The sequence below is a fragment of the Chiloscyllium punctatum genome, chromosome 3, assembly GCF_047496795.1.
Source record: "Chiloscyllium punctatum isolate Juve2018m chromosome 3, sChiPun1.3, whole genome shotgun sequence".
Taxonomy (NCBI): Eukaryota; Metazoa; Chordata; class Chondrichthyes; order Orectolobiformes; family Hemiscylliidae; genus Chiloscyllium; species Chiloscyllium punctatum.
Genome location: NC_092741.1, coordinates 53,384,698 through 53,404,569, shown reverse-complemented (window position 1 = coordinate 53,404,569; position 19,872 = coordinate 53,384,698). Strand labels below are relative to the sequence as shown.

The 19,872-nt window shown below is 38.4% G+C and overlaps 1 protein-coding gene across 2 annotated transcripts in view; it reads left to right on the top strand.

Annotated features, from left to right (window-relative positions):
* phip (pleckstrin homology domain interacting protein) overlaps nucleotides 1-10,531 on the top strand; it is a 206,553-nt gene extending 196,022 nt beyond the window's left edge. Inside the window, exons 39-40 of one of the 2 annotated variants that reach the window (XM_072553357.1) lie at nucleotides 4,322-4,477; nucleotides 6,403-10,531. In XM_072553357.1, coding sequence (XP_072409458.1) covers nucleotides 4,322-4,477; nucleotides 6,403-7,064 — 818 coding nt within the window. In that variant the 3' untranslated portion in view covers nucleotides 7,065-10,531. Of the gene's footprint in view, nucleotides 1-4,318; nucleotides 4,478-6,402 lie in introns of both variants that reach the window. The other variant, XM_072553354.1, reaches the window with a different exon arrangement.
* The last annotated feature ends 9,341 nt before the right edge of the window (nucleotides 10,532-19,872 follow it).

Here is a 19,872-nt window from a genome sequence, read left to right as displayed (position 1 = left end):
ATCATACACAGTCACTCTGTCCATCACAAGTCCAGCAGTGTTTCCTATCTAAAAGATGCACAACAGCAACTCACCATGCTTAACTCTGTAGCACCTTCTAACACTGCAATCTCTTGTACCTAGAAGGACAAGCGCAGCAAACAATTGGGAAGACTCCACACCTGTTAGCTTTCCTTCCAGCCATAAACCATCCTGAATTGGAGCTTCCATTGCTGTATTTACTCTGGTAAAAACCTGCAAACCTCCTAACCATCAGTTGAACTACAGTGGCTCTAGAAGATCGTTCATCCAATTTTCCCAAGGACAAATATAGCTGACAACAAATGCTAGTCATCTCAGCAGTGTTCCATGTATGTTTGTTTTACCAATTTTATGGATTCTTGGAATGTGGAAAGCTCAGTTATTAATTTCTGCTTGAATTACTGACATGAAGCAATTCAATGCAATTCAAATGTTTACAAAGGACGTTAAGAATCAGTCATGTTTGTGTGAAACTAAAATCATCGTAGGCCAGATAAAGTAAAGGTTTTAGCTATCCTTTCCTGATGGAACAGTGAAATGATTGGACCTTACCAATAATACCCCAGAGCTTCATTGTCAGTTTTACTGATGTTCCCCCCAGTTTTTGAATCTCCATATTTGTTTTAACTGAATTCCAATTCTCAAACTCTCATGCTGGGATTTGAATTCCAAATCACTAGGTTACAGCCCATGTTCTCCACCAGCTCATCCCTCCACTTTAATACAAAAGCAAACCACTGCACATGTTGGAAATCTGAAATAGAACCAAAATATGGTGGAGAAACTCAGCAGATCGAGTAGTGTTGGGGAAGAGAGTAAGCATAGTTAATGAATCAATGAAGAGAGAAGTCTCATCTAAGTTGAGGAGATCAAACACCGAGTTGGTAACTGCTTTGTAGAACACATTGATTCAGTTTCCTTCATCTTCCAGATGCTTGCCGTTTTAATACACTACCCTGCTCTCATGCTGACATTTCCCTCCAATGCAAGCTGGAAGAACATCGCCTCATTTTCTATCTATGCATCTTACAGCCTTCAGGACTCTGCACTGGGTTCAGCAGCTCCACGTCATGAACTCTGGCCTTCATCTTTCCCCTGGTTCACAACTGACTTGTATTCTGCTATGAACACCTGCACTGGGCCTATCTCTAACCTTTCCCCTTGCTTTCTGTTCTCTGATACCTGTGATCTCTATTCTTCCATTTGTTCCTGTGCCTCCCCTGACTGTTTCTTCTGTTTCGCATGTTCTTCCCCACCTTTTCTCACAGTATAAATCTCATCACTTTTCAGCATTTCCCATTTACAAGGATGTTGCCAGGGCTGGAGGATCTGAGTTACAGGGAGAGGCTGAACAGGCTGGGGTTGTTTTCCCTGGAGCATCAGAGGCTGAGGGGTGACCTTATAGAAGTTTACAAAATTATGAGGGGTATGGATAGGATAAATAGACAAAGTCTTTTCCCTGGGGTCGGGGAGTCCAGAACTAGAGGGCATAAGTTTAGGGTGAGAGGGGAAAGATATAAAAGAGACCTAAGGGGCAGCTTTTTCACGCAGAGGGTGGTACGTGTATGGAATGAGCTGCCAGAGGATGTGGTGGAGGCTGGTACAATTGCAACATTTAAGAAGCATTTGGATGGGTATATGAATAGGAAGGGTTTGGAGGGATATGAGCCGGGTGCTGGCAGGTGGGACTAGATTGGGTTGGGATATCTGGTCGGCATGGACGAGTTGGACCGAAGGGTTTGTTTCCATGCTGTACATCTCTATGACTCTAAGTCATATTGTACTTCACTTCTCCAGAAGAGTCTCACTGCAATGAGATAAGAACTGCTTTTCTCTCCACAGAAGCTGCCAGACCTTCTGAGTTTCTCCAACACTTTGTTTTCATCTTCTTTCTGTTATTATTGATAGCACCCGCTGCTGAGCGGGAATTGAAATTGCTTGACTCCAATTGGAACTCCAGAGTCCATTTGATTGTCTGGGTTTTGAATCCTTTGTTATGAGAAGACAAATTTGACTTATTTTTAAGGAATTGAACACTCTTGTCATTTGATTGGACCCAGATTAAGTATTTTATTTATCGGAAACTCATTAATAATTTATAACTATGTAATAGTTGCTCTGACTACTTAGTTCTATCTGTTGCTATTTGTGGGGAAGTAAGTGCCTTATAAGAAATATTAAATGCAATTACTCTATTAGGAAAAGGGAAAACATAGTGGGGTCAATTGTTGAGCTACCAAAACAAATGCAGGATTAAAATACATGATTAATCCATACCTGTTTGACGTAATGCAGGCAGCACGCAACTTTATGCTGCATGGTCATTTGAAGTTTTTCTTTTTGCAGCCAGTGATGTACCTGCTGTTTTAAGGCTGCAAGCATCAGTTGGAAACTCACTATCATCCTTAAAGCGCTTCTTAAATCTAGCCAACACTAGTTGAAACGAGATTGCACCTCCTAAGGACGGAAGTGCATTGTAGTTGGAACATGTGCTGCCATATCAAAAGCAAATCTTACCCAAGTCGCAGCAAAAAAGTATAACGTGGAAGACTGTGTTTAAAGGTTTTGAGTACAGTACAACTCCTCTTCTGCTCTGACAGTGTCAGACCTGCTGACTTTCTTCAGCATCCTCTCTGCCGGTATCAGATTTCCAGCATCCACAGTATTTTTCTTTGATAGGTTTGATGTGATGACTCAAATGCAGTTGCCATAGCGGACAGCTGCAGAGTGAAAGCATCATGACTGTTACCAGGATACCTAACCTTTGTGATCTGCTTGATTCTCTGCCTACGGTCAGGTACCAGATAGACATTGAGAGAGTGGAATCCTTTTCACTTCTGGGATAGGACAGTGTTGGCAGGTGGTACCCAAAAAAAAATGTGTGTGCAGACACTGGCATAGGGAAAGCTGGAATTTTCCAATTTCTTATCTTTGAAAGAAGAAGATGAATGTAGTTAGTTCTCTTCAGTCGAAAGATTTAGTGACCTCCCTTTCACAAAAGCAGATGACAAGATGTTGCAAATATCTCCCACCCCAGCCTGGAAGGAGACAGGTGCATAATATAGCTAGTTACCTGCTCAACAAATGGCAATATAATGTTTTTAACGTAATGTTTCTGGTTCTTGGCTACACTAATTCTACTGAGCATAGTCAACCTGTGGAGGAGACTAGGATTCTACTGTATCTGCACCAGCTCCCTTAAGTCTTAATAAAAATGACTGACCAAATGTAGTTGTACCTATTGTTTTCATGCATTCAATCAGTGCCTCTCTACTAAGGTATAAGCTATATCATGAATCACCAGATAGGCCCAAAACAAAGTAAAGTCAAAGAGGATTTGTGACACAAATTATGTGAACTAGCCATACATAGTAGAGCAGTGCCACAAGGTACCAGATGTGGTCTACTTGGAACATGCCATGTACAATTCTTGTTCTCATGTAGTTTTGGCTGCAGCAGGTGTCACATTTAATTGAGGATGTTGCAATTGAAGCTCAGGCATTTCTCACATTCTTCTTCACTGTGGTTTAGGCAGGGAACTGCTTCCTGAACGCACTGAGAAAATGATCTACTGCTGTAAATCTTTCTTCTGCATCTTTTTGTCCCACAGTCAGCTTGCTGTCTGTGGCTATTGTCATTCTCCAAATAATGCTGCATTCGAAGGGCACTGCTTACTGATATGCAATTTGGGAGTGAGTGGTTTGTGTCGAAGCCTTGAAGTTCGCAAAGCTTCTTCAGCATCTGCTATGTCTCTCACTGTTGGTTTTTGATGCTTAGGATAACTGTAGCAAGAGCCAAATGTTTGTCGAACTGTAGCAACAGTTAGCACACAACCAGCAAACAATCTGAAATTAATTTTTGATTTCCTTAAATAGTACTGAAGGTTGGGTGACCCTCTTGTTGCTGAATGTGTACTTCATTTTGCTAATTTAAGAAAAAGAAACAGCTACAGTGTTGAGCTCAATATATCAGTTCTGTTGTTAAATTAGCTGCATGCTCTGCAAGCTGACCGCGGGGCAAAAAGATGCAGAAGAAAGATTTACAGCAGTAGATCGTTTTCTCAGTGCGTTCAGGAAGCAGTTCCCTGTCTAAACCACAGTGAAGAAGAATGTGAGAAATGCCTGAGCTTCAATTGCAATCTGAAAGCCCTCACCAATATGGCATCTAGCACAATTTGCACATCTATTGTAGACATTTTGGAACTCTAAGGAAATTTGTAGTGCACAACACTAGGCAGCAACAAGCCAGATTTCCCACCCATTACATATTTAAAATCTTTTTCTAATATTTGTTTTAGCAGATTATAATGCTAAGCCATCGAAAGCTCAGAGCAACCTCTGTTATCCTAAACTATCTGAATCAAAATACAGTACCCAGACTTCATTGACAGATGAGGAACCTGAGAAAAGGAAGTTTACACGTAGAAATAAATCAACACCATACAAACAACCAAAAGGCAAGTATCCTTAAACAGTCAAATGCCTAATTGATTATTTTGATGGATGTATCTTAGTAGCAGCAACCTGATTATGTGTAGACCTTGTGTAGACCTGTTTGCATCTTTATTCAGTACGAATGTAGCATTACCAACTTTTTTTAGAAGTGTAGGAAAGGGAGTTTTATATTAAAGTCTGCAAAGAAAATGTTATTGTGTTAATATATTTTGCTAACTTCATAAATATAATTGAGAAGATTTTTATTTCCAGTAAAATTATCAAACTGCTGCATAAGAAGAGGATGTGGTGGCATGCTAGTAATGTCATTGGACCAGTACTCAGCAAATGCGCTGAGTACCTGGATTCAAATCCCACTAGGATAGCTGGTGGAATTTCATTTTAATCATTAAATCTGGAATATAAGATAATTGAAATGTTAATGACCATGGCAGCTAATTGATTGAACTCATCTGGTTTAGTCATGCCCTTCAGGGTGGGAAATTTGCCATCCTCATCAGGTCTGGCATACATGTGACTCCAGACCCATATGGTTGACTAAACAGCTGTCTGGAAGAGCCTAGCAAGTTACTCAATGCAAGGGACAATTCAGGATGGCAACCAATATTTGCCTCACTAGTGATACCTTACATTTCTTTCAAAGAATAAAGGGAGAGAAAAATGCTTATAACTTCCCCAGAAATAGTGGTGAGAGGACATTTTCCCATTAGGTTTGCAGTGTCAATACCAGAGAACAGCCTGTCGCAAGTTCACATGTTTACAATATTGCTAACTGAGAACTATTCCTGTCAGATTTCCAATGCTTCTAATGCATAGCAACCAGATGACATCTTGCTGTTGTGATCACAGTGTTGCTAATGCATGCCAACAGGAACAAATCCATAGCTGTGTTTGTAACTTTGCAGACACAATAAACAGAAGAAGCTGTTCCTTTAGATCATAAACTAATTATGTTCTGTATATCAATTGTTTACTAAACTTTGCTTTGCTGATTCCCTTTGCAGTAACAGCATTAGATTTACATCAGGCCTTTAATGAAAAACAAAATTCCACAAACTTCATAACAGAATTAGGTAGAGTAATACAAGATTTTAAATTAGTAATGTAAAAGACTTTATGTTGGAATTTTCGGAGGTTAGAGCAAAAGCTCCTGTTAACTCTGCTCTGATTGAATAAACAGAGAGAAGGTAGGAGAAACAAATGGTCAGGTAAAGAAATCAAAAATTTGCAAGTGTCACTGTAACTCTAGAGCAATATAGGAGAATTTGAAGATTATGGTAAGGATTTTAAATTTAATAGGTTATAAAATATGGAACTTGTGTAAGTCAGTAACTAAAGAGGTGATCGAGATTTGTGTAGAATTTGATATAGGTGGCTAAGTTTTTGTAAATTTTTAATTTATGACAGTAGGAGTTTGGAAGTCAACAAGAACAATATTAAACTTCTGAATCTGTTGTCACTTACATTGTGCCTATAGTATTCACATTGTACCAATTCACAATGGAGTTAGATAGGGGAATAGCTTTAATCTGTGGAGGGAGAAATTGGCAATAGTGACTAACAACTTTCAGAAAAATGTATTTTGAATACGTTTCTAAAAGATGGGGAGAGAAACACAGTGGTTAAAGGCTTGTGGTAAGAGTTGCCATGTTAGAATCCCATTTGTTTCATAGTTTCAATTAAATTGAATAATTAATGAAAGATAATAAATTTAAGAGAAAGTATTCAGCTGTGCCTAAATATGAAAGAATCGACAAACCTATACTTTTGACCCAAACCTAACTTGTATGTGACTAAGTAAAAACGTTGTCTTAAAATCTAAGTATATCAAATTCAATAGACTTATTCAGTATATGTTGTTAGCATTCCCTATTCCCTTCATATACATGTGTTTTCTCAGCATATTTATTTTCCTTCTAATATACAGGTGACATCAAAGCTGAATCTTCAACACAGAAGACCCCACAAATAAATGGACACAGTGTGTGCATCTCTGAATCTGTGGTCAAGAGAGGTCCTGGTAGGAAACCGCAGGAGGTAAAAAGTCTTAAAGGACCTGGTAAGAAAAGAGGTAGGAAAAGTAAAAAAGAGCTACTTGATATTGAACAACAAAATGCAATGAAGAAAGCAGAAGTTAAAAAAGACATATCCAATGAGAATGGTGAAGAAGCTACCTCAGAAAGCAGCTTTAGTTCAGAGATCCACACAAAAAGAAAATCTTTGCAGAAGAAACCAAGAGGCAGGAAACCCAAAGGAAAGAGTCTAAAAGCTAAATCCAAATTGATAGCTGCTGCTAAACGGAAAATGCAGACAAGAAGCAACAGTAGGAAGCATGAGGAGCCTGTGGAGCCCATTGAGCCCATAGAGCCAGTGGAAGATGATGAAAGGACTGAAGAAGCCGTGGGCTGTAAATCAGTCATGAAAACAAGGAATCAAGGTAGACGGACAACGTGCTACAATGAGGAGGATTCAGAAGAGGAGCAAAGGCAGCTACTGTTTGAAGATTCCTCTTTAACTTTTGGAACATCCAGTAGGGGCAGGCTGCGGAAACTGACTGAAAAAGCAAAGGCTAACCTGATTGGTTGGTAAACAACTATAGCGTTTTGTCTAATCAATGAAGTTTCTTGTTTTTAACAAGAACGTGTAAGGGAATATTGCACTTGAGGTCACTGCATTGTCACTTGCAGATTGATGAAAGACATGATTTGAGATTTTTTTCAGAAGGCAGAATAAGCAAGGGCTGCATTGTTTAAAAATCATTTAATCTCTTGATTAATATTCACTTGTTACTATCTGTTACATTATAATCCAGAATTGTTGATATTTTGCTAGCACTAATTCATGTAGAATTTTGACAGTACGAAGTACATTTTCACCTACTTCCATCTTCTGTTTTCTGAAGAACAGCAGATTCTGGTTTTGCTTTGGAATTGAAGGCAAACTTGAGGGTGGGCTCAGTTGGTATTTACCATTTCTTAAAAAGTAACAATTATTGACAATTAGTTGGCATTAAACTGGACAAATTCCTCAATTTGAAAAATGCCTTTTAAATGTTTCATTTCTTTTAATTTATGTTCAGAGATATTTTAGGTATTCCATTCTGTTTTTAAACTTGTATCACCAAGAATTTATAAAAGTAATCTAAAATAATAAATTCAAAATGTGAATCATGTTTCAGCACCCCTGAAAACACATTTAATATTTCAGTTAAGGATTTGCAGCTCTCAAACCTCTTCATTGATGGTCATTAAGTTCAGAAATTTATGATGGTCAGTATATTTTAAATTGTTCCGTCAATTCCTTTGTGTTGAGATAGAATCATATAAGTAGCATTATTTACTTCCTTTACAAAATTTAACATATACATGCTGTCCTGGCTCACATCTTTTAAGGAAAAGGTTACATTGGTGTTGTTTATCATTGATTGATTTGCACATCAGCAAATATATCACATTCTTCAATAAGCATATTTAAGTTGAAATCCTAAATGCCAACCAAGGATGATAAGATTTAACTTTCACTTTTACTTTGAATCCCAAAGCACCTGCCATTAAAATTTTCTGATTGCAGGTCTTTTACAGTTTTTGATGTTTCATACACTCATTTACAACCAGCAAATTTTTGCAAATGCTTGCACTACCAATTATGTATAATTGACTATAATACAATTAAGCAGGTATGATTTATTTTTATCACAAAAATTACATTTCGATAGTTACTTTGTCATGTATTTTGGATTGTACTTGCTGTCCCCACTTCTCCTCCAGAAGCTAACAATCAGTCCTTGCTTATTTGTCAGCCATAATGTACTGCAGAGAATCTACAGATGACTTCAAGTGCATTGGGCACCTGCAATTCAAGCTTTCCAAAGAATTGCACAAATACCCTGTCATTTTCCCACTATTATGAAGCAATTAGAAGCTGCTTCTCCCATTTGTTGAATGTAGAGACAAACAAAAAAGACTGCATTGCACTGGAACTAAGTGGTTGTCTCTTGCTTGTCTTACACAATCAGGAAAGAAATGTTGCCGAAGAAGAAAAGGAGTCTGATTTTAGTTATGTTTTTCACTTACGTACACACACACACGCGCACATGCATACACACACACACACACATATACACACACACACACCCATACAAAAAAAAATTGTATATTGTAAGTAGAAAAATATTTTAAGATATAGTACAGGGATGGGGTTGAGATGTGCCATCTATTCAAATGGCTTTATAGCACACTCACATATAAACGCTTTATAAAGGGTTTATGAAAACATGCCCAGCTCCTTTATTAACTGGGAAAAGTTATGAGATTTTAGAATTACCAAGCATGTGAATTGTGCTGAAATTTCCAGACTTCTTCAGTTTGTGAGAATTTCCCCCACCCTTTCAATGATGCAGGATTTCATGGGAACTTACTTGGCACTGGTACGCAATTAATAAACGTCATGGTTTAAAAGATCCCATTGTATATGAATATTAGCTCAATTATGCTTACTGGGCTTTCTAGGGAGAAACATCCATTCCATGCAGTAATCTGTTCTGGAGCTTGCACCCTATTTTCTGATTTTAAAGGAAAGTTTTTTTTTGTAATCAGTAACTAAGTGGTCAAATTACTTTTTATTGGATGCTTGCAAATAGTACATTACTACACAGTGTCGTTTTTGTGCACTTTCTGCCTATGTCTGTTATGCTACATTGAGTCAGTATCTTCCCTCAAAAGGAATAGCATTTGGTGATTGTGCCTTGAATATATTTTTTTTCTATTTTCTTGTTAATGGTTAGGGCTGGGACAAAGATTATTACACTCCGGAGGTTTTCTATCTTTTGACACAACCTACTTATATGTAAATAACAAACAAAACTGTGTTTTTAAAGGTGAGAGCACAGAAATCACTTTTGAAAGTGATGAAATGCCATGCACTGCATGCAGTAAATGTATACATGATTGCTGATCATTTTTCTTCCAAACTGCCAAATGTAAACAGTACATTCTGAAGCAGAATATTTCTTTGAGACTCTTCAGAATTTTGTCCCAGTTCTGATTTCCCCTTGGCAAAGTAAGGGTGATGTCTGATTTGACTGTAATCGTCTCACTGAAGTGAGCTTGATTTCTTTTGCTGTTCATTTTTCTGAAGTAATGTGATAGTTTTTATTTCTTGGTTTACCATTTTTATTTGATTGGATTTTTAAAACAATTAGTTGTTTTTATACAAGCATCACCCTCCTACCTGTTATTTTTGTATGAACTGTTGTTAAGAAAACATTTTTGCAATTCATCATTTACAAATAATGCAGATATGTAGAGGAGCATCATACTCATCAAGATACCAGTGTGTTATATCCAGTCAAGTTGGAAACTGTAGCTATGATATGTACTCGTGCATCATTCTGGCTTTTGTTTAAGTATTTGCCTCTGTTAAAAAAAAATCAATAGCCAGTGAACCAAGAAATAATTGTCATTTTCTGTACAAGTTTAATGTGACCTTGTTTTCATTCCTACTGGTCCTTAACAGTAATGTGCCCACAAACTAAATTAAGGTGTCTCTTTCCCTTTTGTAATTCTTTGTCAAACATGATGTAAATAAATAATGGATTCTTGTGAGTGGGTTTTGAGGCCATATCCTAATTTCAGGGATTCTGATAAGAATTAAATCTGAACTGTTCGTGAATGTCATCAGAACCCCTAGATTAGGTTAACATTTGAATTCACTCACTGATATGTTTGTCCTATAATGTATACTGTGTTTGGAATTTAACTTGCGTTATTGCTGTTTTGTGAAAATTTGTGGGATTCTAACGGTCTTAAGAGCATTTTGGAACATCAGTGCGTCACCAAAATGGTACTTATTTTGAGAAATATTTATTCCCTTGAGACACCATTATTGTGGGTTTATTAAAAATAATTTGCAGTGGGATACAGGGAAACTCCATACACCGTATATATTATATATATTTCCTTTATACTGTTCATATCTGCAGAACAGCGTTTTGCCATTTCCCTTAGGATCCTTATTCCGATCCTATTTTTAAAATAAAACTTAATTCAAGAAAATTATTTCATGAGAATTTGATCTTTGTCTTTATTAAGTTTTGAACATTCATGATTTATTTGTACATGAACATGCAACTAAGCTATCTTAGTTGTATTGTCTTCTTTCGGCCTTGGCGGGACAGAAAGGAGTAAAAGATTTAAGTTTATTAACATGTTAGTTTATGTATTTTGCTCACATTAATAAAGAAAATGAGGAAGATATATGTAAACATTCCGCAAAACACCTATTTTCAAGAAAAATGTAAAGTGTTGATTTTGCTTAAGGTGAAATTCCTTTCTTTTTACAACTATGATATTATTTAGAAATCTATTCTAAAATTTATCCCCTATGCTAATGGGCCACAATAATTTGTCAAAAGTGTACAACTTGCATGCTAGATTTAATAATAGCTAATGGGCAGTATTTGTAACTTAAACTAAACCTTTCCTTTCTCCCTCCCCTCCCCACCACCACTTGACTTTTAATGGAGAGTCTGAAACATTCTCCATTGTATAGTATAATGTCATGTACACCGTTGGTTAACTTTTCCTCAAAATACAAATTGTGAGTTAAATTATAGAAGTACAGTTATGATTGTATTTTTTTATATTTCACATACTTGAATTTTATAGGTTAGTTTATACAGCTTAAGAATACAAACTTGTCGAAAACAGATCACAGATCAGCCATGATCTCATTTATTGGTGGAATAGGCTTGAGGGCTGAATGACTTTCTACTACTCCTGTGTTCCTGTTTGTCAACATTTTATTTTTGATACTATTAACTAAGATAACAATTGAAACTAATTTCTCCTTCGCACTTTCTTGTCTTTTGAATGTTTTGTGACACCTGTTTTAATTCATGATGTGATTCTCCTATAATTTTAACCATCTGATCATAAATTTATACCCCAAGTTTTGTAACTTTTTGTAATGTTGACCCAAGATAAACCATAATGTGTGATGGTGTATGAGTGCTCCTGCTAGCACCTGACTGAAGCTACAGTCACTGTTTGACATGATGTTGACCTTCTCCAGATGATGTCATCATTCTCCATCCCTACCTAAGTCACCTGTACATCTTTAATGGCTTGCATTGATGACATTCTTGAGAGTGGTTGTAGACAAATAAAGAGCTTTTTTGGGGGACCTGCTGAGGGACATCCACTACCAGCTCTTGTGCCAATTCATTTGAGGGCCAGGATTGCATACTGTCTGCCCATTTATGGCTCATGAATTGCTAGTTCATGTTTGACAGTGCAAAAATTAGTAATTTTGAGAAGAACAATAAGCATTTTGTAAAACTCAAATGGCATTGGAGTTGTTAACTAAAGTTTAAAGACATTTTGTTGGAATAGATCTGAGCACTTAATTATAGATTCTTGCGTTGTTCAGTTACACCTTGCTTTTTCTTCTGTTATTTGAATAAATCTAGGTAATATCATGAATTTTATAAATGACTTTAGACTATTAAAATCTTTCTTTTACACCTCACCAGATATAATTGGATGATTTGCAAGATAGTTACTAGTAACATTTCAAGTTTTTATGACAGCAACTACTGTAACTGTTTCATTACAAACAAAACCCATATCTTAAATATTCATTGTTGGTGAACAACATTGCAGTACTGTATACGGGTGACATTTGGGCATTATTCATCCAATTTTTGGCATTATTTATTAATGCATATAGTTGTGTGTAATTTGTTTTAAAAATATGTAAAATGCAGTTATGGCTTAGCTGGACTCTAAACCAAATTGGTCACCAACTATCAAAGAGAAGGTTGCATTAACTCCACTGTTTCTCTGACAACTGTTCCTGCAAGTTTCATGACTGAGTTATTTTTCTCTCCCCATAATTACCAAGGCCACCTGTTCACAGATTTCTCCCAGTGGCAAATGAGAAATCTATTGAGAGGACTTGATTACACCAGGGTTTTTTTTACATTTTTATGAGGTTGGATATTTGTGGCAGAGTAGTAGTGTTTCTGCCACTAGAGCAGAGGATCAGAGTTCAAGTCCTAACTTTGCCTGAACGATGTCACAACATGTGTGAACAGGTTGATTGAAAATACTTGTAGCGTATTATCCACTTTTCTAATTTTCACTCGTACTGCAGTGTCACAATCTGAGAATACAGGCAACAATATCAAACATGAAGGTTGTGTGCCCAGTTTGTAATGTATACATTTATGACCAGAAAAGGCATTGATAGAATTTTACAGGTGATCAACATCAGTGATGCTTTAAAGGCAACCCAAAAAAATGTTCCACAGTGATTCTTTGCTTTGTTGCCAGAAACACTGCTGTTTGAAAGTGGAGAGTAGAAATCTTAAATAGCATCTCCTTTTAATTATCACTTGGATAGGTTTATAATCAGAATATTGCTTCATTTGGATTTTAACTTATCATAATTGTCTTTTGCCTTGCAGAATTTTCATTTCCAATTATAACTACCTTGTTTTCAGCTGTATTCCTTTTGCATCTTCCAAGGAATGGAAATTTCATTTCACGTTCCAATGATGTACTTGGATTTGAAGCAGAAAAACAATAGATCTTGAGGCTTAAGAAAACCTATCCTGCTGTATCTCAGGTATTATGTACATGCCAACATTTACTCCAAGAGCCACATTTAATGGCTGTTTCAGATAAAAGCAGTCTTGGTAAAAGAACATAGATAACAGGCAAGGAGGCCAGGCACCCTCTGAACTTATCTATTCAGTTCTATCCCTTCCAAAGTGAGGCTTCTAGAGGATGAGCTTTAGAGATTCTGTAATATGGTTCACACAGTCAAGGTCATTGTTGTAATAAACTGTCACGCCACTGCATCCTTCTGAGGGGCTTGGCTAGCTCCATTGGCTGGATAGCTGGTTTATAAAGCAAAGCGATGCCAACAGTGTGGATTAAATTCCCATGCTGTTCTCAGTTTACCATGAAGGGCCCACCTGTAGCATGGTGACCCTCAGGTTAAACTCACCACCAGTTGTCTCTCTCTAATGAGAGAACAGTCCGAGAGTCCTCTGGGACTATGATAACTTTACCTTTCACCACCAGTGAATAAATTTCAAATTAGCCAAATCACAGGCCTTGTACTGCAAATGAATCTATAGAGGTCTTGTTTTCAAAGTGCGATACATTTCTCATTTTATCTTTAGAATAGCAACACCAGTTCAACAATGCATAGGATTTGGAGCACTTTTGGAAAGTTTGAAGAGGATAGAACATTTTACATAGCACCACTGTATTGTTCAGACTGTTAATCCTAACTGCCAGTTTCACACAGAGCAGGTGTACAGCTGTCCTTTGGAAACATTTGTTCTGGAGCAAACAGAACAATCTTGCTTGTAATTGTGTTTTGCAGCAGTATGTGCACTTTAATAAAAATAGAGCAGACAGGAAGAGGTCAGCAGCTCAGAAATATCTGAGGAGAGAAGCTAGGTTTAATTTTCAGATTATTCATTAGAACCCATTTCCAATGTTTGCAGTCGTTGTTGTTTGCTTTTCTCTCTCTCCACAGATGCTGTGTGGCCAGTTGAGTGCCTCAGTATAACAAATAACACGACGAAGTGAGGAGTCTCAAAGCTGATTATCACATTCTCCTTTTGGGTGTTTTGGTGAGGTCTCTGCAATGTGACCTGCAATGAAAGGTATGGGTGTCAACTTACTTAGATTTCACGTGCAATATTTTATACATGTTTGTTTTTAAATAGAGGGTGGTCGTGAGAAAAAACTGAGGAGGATTCCGGTAGAAGTCAGCTTGGTCACCACAACTGAGAAGGGGATTACAGAGGACCTGATGCTCAACAGGAGAAAGAGCATCAAACAGAGGGCAGTGGTGAGGAGTGACTGTGGGAGATTCTGGGAGAGTGTTGCCTTCCTACTAGCAGCATATATAATCTCTAATGGGAACAGCCAATTTCAAGAGGGGATGTGAGGTCAAAGTGCTAATTTTGAGGTTAAAGTGCAAGCTTTGTTGAGCATTGGGCTTCACTGTTGAGATGTGGCAAGGTAAGGTCTTTAAATCCAGTAATTATAGAGGGATAGTAACAGCAGTTAGTGGAGTGTTGTGCTCCTTGTGTGAGATGTTGAAGATTAGGGAGTAATCACATATCCATGACAACTATGTCTGCAGGAAGTGTACCCACCTACAGCTCCTCTTAGACCACATGGATCAGTTGGACTCACTGAGGAGCATACAGAAGGCAGAGGATGTGATAGATAGGAGTTTCAGGGATGTGGTCACACCAAAGATTAAGCTAGATAGATGGGTGACCAGGAGTGGTATGCAGGAATCCCCTGAGGTTGTTGCCCTCTCAAACAAGTATACTGTTTTAGATAGTGACAGGTGGAATATCCTCTCAGGGGAAAGCATCAGCAGCAGCCGGATCAGTGACACCATGACTGGCACTGTTGTAAAGCAGGGAGAGTCGAAGTGTAGGTGAGTGATAGGGGACTCTGTAATCAGGAGCATAGACAGGCGGTTCTGTGGCTTGAGCGAGACTCCAGGATGGAGTGTTGTTCTCTTGCCCCAGGATCAAGGATCTTAGCGTGTGCACAGGATACAGGAGGGTGAACAGTCAGAGGTCATGGTCCATATTGTTACTAACAACATAAGCAGAAAGAGAGATGGGATCCTGCAAAGGGAGTTTAAGGAGTCACGTAGAAATTTGGAAAGCAGGACCCTGAAGGTTGTAATCCTGGGAATACTCCCTGGGCCATGTGCTGTTGTGGCCATAAAGGGGAAGATAATACCGTTGAATGTGTGGTTAAAGGGCGTCAGAAATCTGGATCATTAGGATCCCTTTCAGGGAAGGAGGGCCCTGTACAGGAAGGACAGGTAGCCTTGCTTGTTCTTCCTCTTAGATTTAGTTGAGTTAACTTCCACCTTCTCCTCAATCCCTCCACAAGCAGAGCAGTAGGTCAGCATGTGAAGGGATTGAGGAGAAGGTGGAAGTTAACTCAAATAAATCTAATAGGAAGAATAAGCAAGGCCTGGTTAATGGATATAGTGGGTCTGGTGGTCTGAAGTGTAATTATTTTAATGCAAAGAGTATAACAGGTAACACAGATGAGCTTAGAGCCTGGATTAGTTTATGGAACTACAATGTTGTAGCCATTACAGAAACTTGGTTGAGAGAAGGGCAAGACTGGCAGCTCAGTGATCCAGGATTTAGATGTTTCAGGCATGATAAAGAGGGATGTAAAAGGGGTGGGGGAAGTTGCGTTATTGGTTAAGGACAATGTTACAGTTGCAGTCCAGTGAGGCCATATAGGTAGAATGCAAGAATAAGACAGGTACAATCACCATGGTTGGATTAGACTATAGACTTTGTAAGAGCCAGTGGGAGATAGTTCCTCTATCATGGAAAGATGTAAAAACAGCAGAGTTGTTGTAGTGAGTGATTTTTAACTTCCCCGAAATGACATGGACTCTTGTCAGTGCCGGGGCTTGGATGGTTCAGAATTTGTTTGGTGCACCCAGGAGGATTTTTTGAAATAATGTATAGATAGTCCAATAGGGAAGGGGCCGTACAAGATCTTGTACTGGGGAATGAGTCTGGCCAGGTGAACACAGTTTCAGTGGGGGAGCATTTTAGGAACAGTGATCATAATTCAATAAGTTTTAAGATAGCTACAGATAAGGATAAGACTGAATTTAAGTCTAAATTTGGGAAAGGCTAATTACAGCGTGGATAAGAGTTGAGCTGGAAAAAGCACCAAGGTAAAAACAATGACTGCAGATGCTGAAAATCAAATACTGGATTAGTGGTGCTGGAAGAGCACAGCAGTTCAGGCAGCATCCAACGAGCAGCGAAATCAATGTTTCGGGCAAAAGCCCTTCATCAGGAATAAAGGCAGTGAGCCTGAAGCATGGAGAGATAAGCTAGAGGAGGATGGGGGTGGGGAGAGAGTAGCATAGAGTACAATGGGTGAGTGGGGGAGAAGATGAAGGTGATAGGTCAAGGAGGAGAGGGTGGAGTGGATAGGTGGAAAAGAAGATAGGCAGGTCGGACAAGTCAAGGAGACAGTAACTGAGCTTCAGAGCAGAGGAAATGACCTGGGAGTTGCAGTGGGAGAGGGACTCCCTGAGATTCTTGTAGAGAGAGGAGGAAAATTTCTTCAAGGCAGGCATCCTTGCAAGAGGATTAAAAGCACAGCCAGTCAAGCAGGATCAAAGAAGAGGAACTGATGTTTCAGGCTGGAATCATCCTGATGAAAAGTTCCGACCTGAAATGTCAACTCCCTTTCTTCTCTGATGCTGCTTGACCTGCTGTGCTTTTTCCAGCTCAACTCTTTATCAACTTGACTCTCCAACATCTGCAGTTCTCACTTTCTCCAAAGGCTAATTACAACAGTATTAGGCAGGAACTGGAGAAATTAAATTGCAGGCAGCTGTTTGAGAGTGAAATCATGTAGACATTTGGGAATCTTTTAAAGGCCAGTTGATAAGAGTTCAGGACTAGGATAAAGAGAAGGATGACATCATTCAGAAACCCTGGATGTCAAGAAATATTGAAACTTTAGTCAAAAAGTGAAAGGAAGCATATGTAAAATTTAGGAAACTAAATTTGATAAGGCTCCTGAGGAATGTTAAGGAAGCAGGAAAGAACTTGTACAAGGAATTAAGAGGGCTATAAGGGACCATAAAATGTCTTCGGCAAGTACGATATTGGAGAATCTCAGGGCATTTTTTTGGAAATATTAGGAGCAGAAAGTAGCTAAGGAAAGGCTAAGTCTCCTCAAGGTGAAAGGATGGAATCTATAGAAGGACACAAAAGAAGTGGGTGTGTACTTCAGATTGGAATTCTGCCACCTATCTGCCCGCTCCATCAACCTATCAATGTTATTTTGGAGTTCGACACTGTCCTCACAGTTTAGAAACCTTTTGAGAGTCCCCTGCATAGTACGATCTAGATTATTAATATATATCAGGAAAAAATGTCCAAAACTGACTCCTGGGGAGCTCTGCTACAAACCTTCCTCTAGCCAAACAATATCCATTGACCATTATGCTTTGTTTCCTATCACTCAACCAATTTGTATCCACATTGTTACTGTCTCTTTTTTAACAATGGCCTATAATTTACCCTCACAAGTCTGTCATGTGAAACTGTATCAGTGTTTTCTTGAAAGTCATGTATACCCTAATCAATCCTTTCAGTTATCTTTTCAAAAAAGCTCCAGTAAATTAGCTAAACATGATTTTCTCTTTAGAAATCCATGCTGACTCTTCCTAAGCAACCTATCTTTTTCCGTGTGATTACTAATTCTATTAACCAATTAGGGAGGATTGATGGGAATGACATCCATTCTGTCTACTTGATTGAAAATAACCACAGCTTGTGTCAGAAAGGCTAACCAACACTTGGGTTTTTCAGCTTACAAAACATATGAATGAGAAAGAGGCCAGGGAAGGTTGTTCTGCAGATATCTCGCCTATTGTGGAGGATTTGAGAACAGTACAGTGAGGTGAACTCTCTCAAGAAACAGAAAAAGAGGATAAAGTCTTCAACTAAGTAAACATTGTTGGATGTGGCCGCAAGCACTAGGACTGTTCGCTCCAACCTGGAGACAATGCACCTCAGATTGGATGAAAAGTCCCTAACTCTGACCTGCTCGAACTGTACTCTACAGCATTCCTCAGGATAACACAACTCGCTGCGATACCCAACCTTTGCTACCAAGGCACCTCCTCAAATTGCAACATGGCTCACTCTAACACTCAGTAAAATGTCGTCTTATACCTGCAGTTCAGTCACTCCCATAAATAGTATTTATCCTCTTCTGCATACAAGCCATAATGAGCATTAAAAAATGTCCATATTATTCAAGAAAAATTAGTTGGCAAGTGCCAGAGAGCTGGTCATGGATGGGAAGATGTGGCCAGTGATGGGCACCCTGGTTTGCCAGTGGTAAATAACATGTGCCTATTTTATGCACTTTGATCAGTTTTGTTTCAGGAAGCTGCAGATCTCGAAACCAACCTGCCACGACAGCCTGACTGAGCATCCTGAGGCACTTGTGCACTGATTTATTGATATTTTCTACATGTTGACTTGAATACAAGTGGGTCTCACCTTATTCCATGTTGTTTATCCCATACTTCCTCTGTGGCATGTGGATGAGAAAATGGGATTAATATTGTTCCTGCTGAAGCTGTTGATGGTGGCATGGCCTCTGGACAATTTGCATCGAAGGGTCTGTTTCCGTGCTGTATGACTCTATAACTGAGCAACCCTCTGAAATGATAAGCCACTCCAGCATATTCTAGAAGGCAGCTCATTAGCAACTCCTCAACAACATATAGGAGCAGAGAAGCAGAGCAGGTCAGGCAGCATCCGAGGAGCAGGAAAATCAACATTCAGGCAAGAGCCCTTCCCGAAACATCAATTTTCCTGCTCCTTGGATGCTGCCTGACCTGCTGTGCTTTATCACTCTAATCTTGACTCTGATCTCCAGCATCTGCAGTCCTCACTTCGCCTAACATTTAGGAGTAGATAATAACAACTCAATGTGAGCAACATCCTGACAATAATGAACATAAAATTGTAGAAATGTCATTATGCGGGATACCACTCATCCTGATAATGTTCCAAGTCTTCTTCTGGACTCAATATTAACTCTGTTTTCTCTCAGCAGATTATACCAGAACTGCTGAGTTTTTACAGCCGTTTGTTTTTGTTCAGTTTTCTGGCATTCACAGTTCTTCCGTTTTATTCCACCTATCCTGATATTGGCTAGGTATGAACAATAACTCTACTTCCTTGTTCTTTTTCTAAGTTATTTAGCATATCCCCATACACTCAATTCTCTAAAAATGTTATATTTAACTTACCTTTAATGGGATGTCTAATATATTACTTATACAAATGGTTCTTCACATTTAAAATGTTTTTTACAGCAATCCCGGTGATGTTAATGTTGTGGCTTATTAGAAATGATATTTGTTTTCTCAGTTTGTCCATAACTTAAACAATTCTTCATAGGATTCTGCAACTGGTTATACTAGTTATACCACTCGATGAGTAATCTAGAGGCATGTGCTGAAAATCTGGAGATGAGTTCAAATAACACATTGGTAGCTGAGAAATTCAAATTGGAGCTAAAGGAAACAAACCTGAAATAAAAATCTAGACGTGATAACTGTGATCATGAAGTACAACATTGTCACAAAAAGACCATGCAGCAATTGAAAATTCTTATTTAAATCTTATGAAGACTAACCCTGGAAGAAAGTCAATGTGTAAACACACATAAAAGTTAAGTATACACACTTTAGTAAAAACTGAAGGAATTGCGGATGCTAAATCACAAACAAAAACAGAAATTACTGGAAGAGCTCCAGTCCTCTTGAGCATTTC